The following is an 8,635-nucleotide window of genomic DNA, read 5'->3' on the forward strand; positions in this document are numbered from 1 at the left end:
GGAGGCCAGGGCTAAAGTAACACTCTCAGGCTGCAACTACATTACAGAAATAATCCAATTTGACACTGCTTTGATGCTATGGAATTCTGGGAACTGTAGTTTGTTGTGGCATCAGAGCTCTCTGACAAGAAGGCTAAATGTCTCACAAAACTACATTTCCCAGAATTCCATAGCATTGAACTATGGCAGTTAAAGTGGTGTCAAATTGGATTATTTCTTCAGTGTGGATACAGATTCAGCCGCAGAGGAAGGCAAAAGCAATCCCCTTCTGAACAAATCTTGTCAGGAAAATCCTGAAGGCAGTTCCACGGGAAATCCCAGGAGAATACATTTCAATGAAGCTAAAATGCTAGCAAAGTTACCAAATTTACTCAACCCACTACCAATTTGAAAAGAGTTTTCAAGCATAAAAAAGGGAAATCTTACCTTTTCCAAGCTTGGAGAAACCCCTTCATTCTAGATGATGAGACTCCAGTTGTTCACCCCTCACCTAAACATGCAAAAGAAAACACTTCCAACTGTTGAAACAATGGATTTGAAAAGACCAAAAACAAAGAGTACTAGAAATAAGCTTTATCTACATTTGTTTAAAAGGGTAACAATGTATATAACAAAAGCATATAAAACGAATATATACAAAGGATACAAAATAAACCATATTAATAATGGGAAACACAATACCAAAACAGCAAATAATACAGTAGAAAAGAAGGCTAAGAAGAGAGGAACAGCGCAACTCACAACTAAAGCTAGCCTTATGAAGGCTCAAAAGTTGCTTAGAGCTATACAGACACAGCTGAAGATCATCTGTATTCTCAGTAGCGCACCATTAACCCCATAATGGTCATGAACCCTATAATGACTCCAGTTGTAGATCTTGTTTTTATTCCAACACCAACTACACCAAAACTCCAGGATTCCACTTTCTTTCTCCTCCTTCAAAGCAGGCAAGGAAAACTCCAATGACAGGAAGATTCCAGTTTCTTCTTCATCCCCCACACGCTTCCCCTTCTTAAGCAAGCAAAGGAAACCTTTTTCTTCCAGCAAAACCAAGACAGCAGTTACTTTCTCCTCCTACCCCATGTGGGCAAGACATTCATTCACTCACTTCTGGAGAAACTTTGGAGCTTATCACACGCACATTTAACCCAACTGCATTCTAATGCAACGCAGCCAGGACATGGGATGCAGCCGGGAATTATTGCACACAATTCTCTCTCAGTTCTACCGGCTGAATGCAGCCCAGCTGCATCCTGGGTCCCAGGAGCACTTTGGACGCCACTTTTCAAAGCCAGGGGAGCTTTCCGATTTTGAAAAGTGGCCTTTGAAGCACACCTGGGACCTGGATGCAGCCGGGCTGCACTCGGCTGGTAGAATTGGGAGAGAATTATGTGCAATAATTCCCACATCCTGGCTGCATCCTGTTAGGGTGCAGTTGGGTTAAATGTGCGTGAGATAAGCTCCTTTGTAAACCTGAAATGTTGCAAGTTGGGGCAACACACATTGAGACTCATCTCACCCTCCAGAATCTAGAGAATGATCACTTCATTCATCCATCTCCCACAGCTCTTTGTAGCATGGCATTTATTGTGAGAACTCAGCAGAATCTGTAGGAAAGGATCATTCAATAGGGAACTCTGCAAAAGAGGGCAACATAATAGTGTTGTAAGCATGGGCCATCCCCCACAATTTATTTTCAGTGCTTTCTTCCAGTCCATCTAACAGTGTTACAGCTTCTCTATTATTCTAGCTGTTGCTGAGTTCAAGGGCACTCTCCTTCTCATTGCCAGCTTGCCTCCTGCTGGTTTCCCATCTCCTGTTTCTCACTGATGCTCATTTTTCTCCCCGTCTCCCAATGTGTCACAGGGTGAGATTTCTCTGTCTTTATCTCACACTGCTGCCTTCCTTTGCATGTTCCAGATCTTCTTGAGTATTCTTTCATCTTCATTACTAACCTGGTGATGAGTGTTTGTGTGCATTCAAATATACAATCATTAATGAAGAAAGTAAGCATTACAATGCAAAATGTCAGATTCAGATTCCAGGCTGTATCCCAACCCTGTTGGTTACTGAAATAATTTCATACTGAAAGCTTGGACTTTCCTAGCTTTTGGGGTAGTTGTTTGGTGGATTCCCATGTGTCACACATATGTACACATATCTCTTGTCCACTGCGCATGTAACTTTCCACAATCAGCCATACATTTCTGTAGCACTAATCTCCAAACAGAATGCCATATGCAAACCAAGTATTATGAACATTAGACAGAGATAAAGACATGGATAGCTTGATTTTTTAAAAAAGAAATGCACTACAATAATTTTCCTATAATTTCAATTACTTGGGTAGGGTCCTTTCCTTTGGAGCGACAGAAAGAAAACCCTCTGCAGGGTTCCAGATTATGTGAAATGTAATGGGCAGATCAATTACTCTTTATTTTGGTATGTTCTAATGAAAGATGACAGGAAAACAATGAAATCTGTTACAAGGAGAGCAGGCAAATGTGTCTGAATTCCCCTACTGCATATTATGCCTATTTGCTCCTCACCTCAATGACTCAAACCACATGTGGGCAACCAAACACCTATTCCTTACTCCCCAGCCATCGCTTGGGCAGGAGGGAACCAACTGATGTTTTCCTCCTGCTATTATAAACAGGAAAACAACAATAATTATCATCATCATCATCATCATAATAATCATTAGGATTTTGGGAGATGTGAGGTTGGTGTGTGGTGGTTTGAGTGTTGGACTTTTGACACTGGGAGACCAGGGTTCGCATCCCCAGTCAGCCATGAAAACCTACTGGATGACTTTGGGCAAGACACACACTCTCACACACTGTGAAAATAATCCAGGGTGAATATGGGTTAAATCTCTGTTGTTTATATGCATCCCAAATGCAGCCAATTAAGTTTTTTTGGGGGGAGGGGGCTGCCAAAAACCCACTTAATCTGGGATAATTGATATCAGGTTTCCCCCCCTCAAAGTTTTTTTAAAAGATCCACATCATTGGTAGTGTAACGAATGCGAATAGACCCGGGATAAAAAGCTGCATACCAAAAAAGGGGTTCACATTATCAACTCCATCTTAATTTGAATGCTTGTACATGTGAGCAATTGAGCTCACAGAAATGTGCATGGAGGTGTGAGATGATTGTCACATCGTCATGCTTAAATAAAAACAAATGACCCTTCAATTTCAGAGAAAGGCAATGGCAAACTCCCTATGAACAAGTTCTGCCTAGCAAACCCCCTGCTAGATTCACCTCATCATAAGTCAGGAATGACCTGAAGGCACAACAACAACAAGGAGGTTGAATTCCTCTGCATCTTCACCAAGACTGCTGTTTTTCTGCTGCAAACAGTAATGGAGAGAAACAGTAATGGAGAGAGAATTGGTAGAGTGAGGGCAGTTAATACTTTTCTCCCCAACAGTCAGACCTCAAAGGAGGGAGGCATTAACCTTCCCCCTTATGGTTTATGCAGGACCCCTGTGTGAAAGTGCACATATAAGAGAGAATGAATGGATATGCAAACAGGTGTAAGTGTGTATGGATATCCTTCCTCCATCTACTGCTCTCGCCACTCAAAAGCCCCCCACACTTATACAACCCCAAGGATTCCATAGGGACCAATGTGGCCCCAGTCCCCCAAACAAAGTCCACCCATGATTTAAATATTCATCTGTCCAAGTTATGTGCGAAAAGCAGAGTTAAGAATAAAACACAATTCTAAAGACTTTTCAGATGTAAAAAAATGCATTTATTTAATGAAATAAATATGTCAGAATATCTTAGAAAAAAGAATGAAGTAAAAACAAATAGAACATTACATTTAACTTTGCATTTTAAATAGAACACATAATTTAACAAGTTATAAAACTATAAGTTAAAAAGAATTTTAAACTGGATACCGTATCCCCCCATTTCTCCAGAAAACAAAAAACAGAGACTCCTTTTAGCTTTACTTGTATGCCATTTGTATTTCCCCAGCCCATTCTCCTCTCTGGCCAGAAATATGTTTTCCTATTTTTTTCCAGTGCTTCTAAAATATACAAACCCTGCCAGAGCAAAGACGACAGAAGAGAGAAAATGAAATGAGAGTTCAACCATAATCAATAATGGCTCTGTCATACACCATTCAGCTTGCTGAAAAACATTGTCTGTCTCCACAGCCTTGGCGTGTGCTGGATAGTAGTTTGTCTTCCACATTTTTCAAGTTCTCCAATACACAATAAATGGTGGGGCAAGGAAACAATAACGCTCCCCCTTGACAGAAACTTATGCCATCAGTACAAAGCTATTACAGAGGCTGTGTACACATGGAGCCAATATCAACCAAGGTTTGGAGTGGAGCTGAAGAGAACAGGGTACACTGCAGAAAAAAGCATCTAATCTCTGCACTAAGCACCATCCAGACTTAAAACTCTTAAGGAATATATGGCTCCAGAAGACTATAACTTTACAAGATCCACAGGTGTTTGCTAGTAGGTACTGATATCTGCCTTTTCAAAGGAAACCATGTTAGCTAACCATATAAACAATGCAAAGACCAGAAAAATAGCCCAATTGTTTTCTTTCTATCTTCTCTGAAAAGCAGCATAAAACAGGGGACCGATTCCAAAGATTATAGCTTCACATTTCTTAAAAATCAGCATTTCTCCTAACTGGCAATTTGAATTTTTATTTATAAAACAATGTTTTATGCTATTAAAATATTTGCAAACTATTTGCTCCTTTTCTTAAGGAATTACATCTGCAGAACTATTAGCAGTGTGATTAAAAGAAGCAGACAAATGACGTTACTCTAGAGTATTTTCAAAACACAGAGTTCAGCTATCATTTGGAGCAGCCAACAATTAAAGGAAGATTATTCTAGCCTTTAGAGAATATGGAACTTTGGGCCCTTTGTTACTATAATGTCAGCATAGGGAGCAGCCTGAGCCACATCAACGGCTCGTTGTTTCTTTAGTACAAGCAAACTGCAGAATGTGATTGCAACTTCCTTATTGTTCTGGTTCTTGCAGAGATCCAGAAGACTGAAAGACTTTGCTCCTGTCTGGTTGATATGCTGCACATAAGAACAAGAGAACATGAAGTGAAATTAGCTTTGTATGGGAAGATGATAGTAAGCAGTTACTCGACAGAGGCTGGACTATTTGGCAGTGTTTTGGGACCAATACTTACAGGGTGGGATAGGGATAGGGTAAAAGGACCACAAGACTGTAAGAAAAGATCTGTTGGATCTAGTCCTGCATTCTGTTCTAACTGCAGTCGGCTCTGGAGAGCCCACAAGTAGGGCTTGAGGCCAATACAATAGCTTAATGCAGACAAAACAGAGGTCCTCCTTGTCAGTTGGAAGGCAGATCAGGGAATAGGGATCCAGTTTGTGTTAGATGGGGTTACACTCCTCCTGAAGACACAGGTTTGCAGTTTAGGGGTACTCCTGGACTCAGATTTGAACCTGGAGGCCCAGGCCTCTGCAGTGACCAGGAATGCTTTTGCACATTTAAAACTTGTGTGCCAATTGCACCCACTCCTTGAGATACTGGATCTGGCCTTGGTGGTACATGCCTTGGTTGTATCCCGTTTGGACTACTGTAATAGGTTCTACCCGGGTCTGCCATTGAAGAGTGTAAGGAGATCTTACCCGGAAAGTATTTAAAAGCAATAGAGTTCTCTTATGTCTTCTTTTTTTCTTCACTTTCTATATTACTCCCTTGAAATTCCTAGATAAAAGATTAACATGTCAAATTATTCTTTATATCTGCCCAACTAGAGGTTAAATGGAGAATAATCTCAGCCTCTAGAAGTATGACATGACTCAGAGGCAGTCCAGAAAGTTCCTGCCCATTTGTCCCTATTCATCAGGGTTTCAAGATTTCATTATGGGCCAGTCTTCCATATAATTCATTAATTGCATTTACAAAATTAGTGACTAAATTAACAGCACCTTAATATGGTTGCTTAAGAGTGTCAGCAGAACTCAGCACATAAAGTTACAGTTATATCATAGTCACTGTTATTAAAAGAAACCCTATATCTTATTTTCCTTTATTTTTTTAATTCAGTATCTTTTTTAAAAAATCATTTTCAATGTTTAAACTCAATTAGTGACAAAAAGACCTAAATAAAATCAAAACATTAATCAATGATCAATAGTAAATATCAAATTATAATTTGTATTTTTCCTATGCCTGTTTCAGATTGTAGGACTGTTGGGGTGAGGACCTATTATAACTGTAATTTATAAAGTGCTATATTTATAGACTACTATATATAAATAAACACAATAACAGTAAATATGTTTTGGTCCATTTCCACTCATCTAATGCCTTCAAGCCATTAGATCTGGATCTGATGAAAACAAGAGATATTGCTGGTTGGATGATGCTATCCTTTGAAGACTAATCTCTTCCAACAGGCCTATCCAGATTATTTTTTAAATTGTAAATTTTAAATGATGAATTTCAACGTAGATTCTTTTGATGCATATGTGCCTTTCTTGTTCTTTTAAACTGATGTATGTTTTAGCTGATGTATATTTGTTGGTCTGTTATTCCCTGCCTCGATCCATGGGGAGAGGTGGCTAATAATAAAAAACAATAGCCTCTTCCTGGGAGCCTCTTCCACAGTGTTGCCAACAAGCCTCGAAGATATTCCCTGGAATGTTTTACCAAAATCCCAAATCCCCAAAATTCCCCAAAATTTATTATTATTATTATTATTATTATTCAGTCAAAATCACTGGAAAGAAATTATTTAAATTCCCTGGATTCCTGGGAATTCCCTGGAAATTGGCAACACTGCTCTTCCACCCCATCAGGCAACTTGTCTTGCATTTACATACTTTTTTTGTGGGATGAGCAGAATTTTTAGTATGGGGAGGAAGGGCGGCAGCCCCTGCTCCAGTGCCACAGTCCAGATTTTGTTCCTCAAAATGTTATGGGATTTGTTGTACATCTTGTTCTTTTAAAAAAATCCAAATGACATTTCTGTTGTTCTGGACAATTTTTGCCAATTCTTGGTGCCAACTACAACATGCTATTCCCATTCTTGAGTGTGTCTCTTTTAACTCCAAGACCGATCTTTTCTTGTTTTTTAATTTTTTTTAAAAAGAGTTATAATACTATAGCATATCTGTGATATGGTACTTTTGAGCTATAGCACTATAACTCTATGATAAAAAAAAATCCAGAGAGGAGAAAATCTCTCCTTCAAACCATAGGTAGCTGTTGTTGTTGCTGTTGTGCCTTGAAGTCATTTCCAATTTACAGCGACCCTATGGCAATCCTATCAAGGGGCTTCCTTGGCAACATTTGTTCAAAGGGGGTTTGTCACTGACTTCCTTTCAGAGTATAACTTATTTTACCCAAGGTTACCCTGTAGGTTTCTTCAGCTGAGTAAGGTCTCTTAGCCCAATACACAAACCACTATGTCACACTGGCTCTCTTTGAACCACAGGACCACTTTGGAAACAATGTCTAATAAATGATGTTTGGAATAAATAATCAGACATACACTTTCCACAGCAGCTTGCTCAGTCTCAGATTCTCGTTTTACAGAGGAGTCAGCGCAAAAACCGTCAGACAAACCAGAAACAATTTCAACAGCTTCCTAGTATATGAAATAGAGGAAAGGAATAGGTGTATTAGCAAAGAAAATGTAATTCTCAGTTCTGTTAGTGCTGCCCATATGTTCCTTACTCAGCAGCAGGTGCATAATTAAGGTTAGACAGCACTTCTCTGTTTAATTGTATGACCTCAAAGCTTTGTCGACTAGCTCATTGGTTAAACGGGAGATGGAGAAGCTTAAAAATGGGATCTATTAGATTTGATTGTAAGAAGAGCATAGTAGGTATAGTTTAGTAACCCATTATAAAAATAATTTCAGCAAAACCATCATTATTAAAAAATACTCTTTTAAAGTAACTTTTTCTTATAATGCCATTTTATCTTTTATCTGGAAACAGAATTAAATATCACAAGGATCAATTCTGATGTTCTAGTATAGTCTTGATGGAAACACTCCTTAGCACAGCAATACTAACTTGTACTGAAAATACTTACTGTAGTTTCAAATTTTATATCATTATTATTTCTTTCATCTCTGTCATTTTGCAAAATCGTTAGACCTTTTGGATGAACTATGTCCTGCGAATTACTTGAATCTTCTGCTATTGGCTCTGTATTGACAATTAAATGAAATCACAAAATAAAATTACTATTGACCTCTTATCCAGTCTGGGAAATGGTCTTTATTAAAGTGTACCAGTCAATCAATTGCCATATCAATGAGATACAGGGACCATTCACACAGCTTTTCCACAACTGACTTTTCCTGAGGGTTTTACTGTTTATTATTAAACACACACATACCCTTTGAACCAAGATGTATCTAGACTGAGGGCCACATACCATGGTCAAGCCTAATTTGTATTTTCAATAACTAATAAATACATGTATGTTGGGAGCATTTATTATTGCTTTGCTGCAAAAATGACACCATTTTGGAGAAAATGGTTTTGCTAAAAAAAAGAAAAGAAAAAGAAAACACCATCAAGCATGTGATTATTTTGGTAAAAAAGGGGAAAGCATGAGAAAGAACAAGGTGACAATTCAACAAAAGACTA

At 38.6% G+C, this 8,635-nt stretch overlaps 1 protein-coding gene across 1 annotated transcript in view; it reads right to left on the minus strand.

Annotated features, from left to right (window-relative positions):
* Positions 1-3,752: 3,752 nt before the first annotated feature.
* RAD21L1 (RAD21 cohesin complex component like 1) overlaps positions 3,753-8,635 on the minus strand; it is a 34,739-nt gene continuing 29,856 nt past the window's right edge. Inside the window, 5 exon segments of the mRNA XM_042462396.1 lie at positions 3,753-5,074; positions 5,654-5,698; positions 5,700-5,732; positions 7,525-7,620; positions 8,073-8,203. Coding sequence (XP_042318330.1) covers positions 4,886-5,074; positions 5,654-5,698; positions 5,700-5,732; positions 7,525-7,620; positions 8,073-8,203 — 494 coding nt within the window. The 3' untranslated portion in view covers positions 3,753-4,885.

Source organism: Sceloporus undulatus, chromosome 4 (genome assembly GCF_019175285.1).
Source record: "Sceloporus undulatus isolate JIND9_A2432 ecotype Alabama chromosome 4, SceUnd_v1.1, whole genome shotgun sequence".
Classification (NCBI taxonomy): domain Eukaryota; kingdom Metazoa; phylum Chordata; class Lepidosauria; order Squamata; family Phrynosomatidae; genus Sceloporus; species Sceloporus undulatus.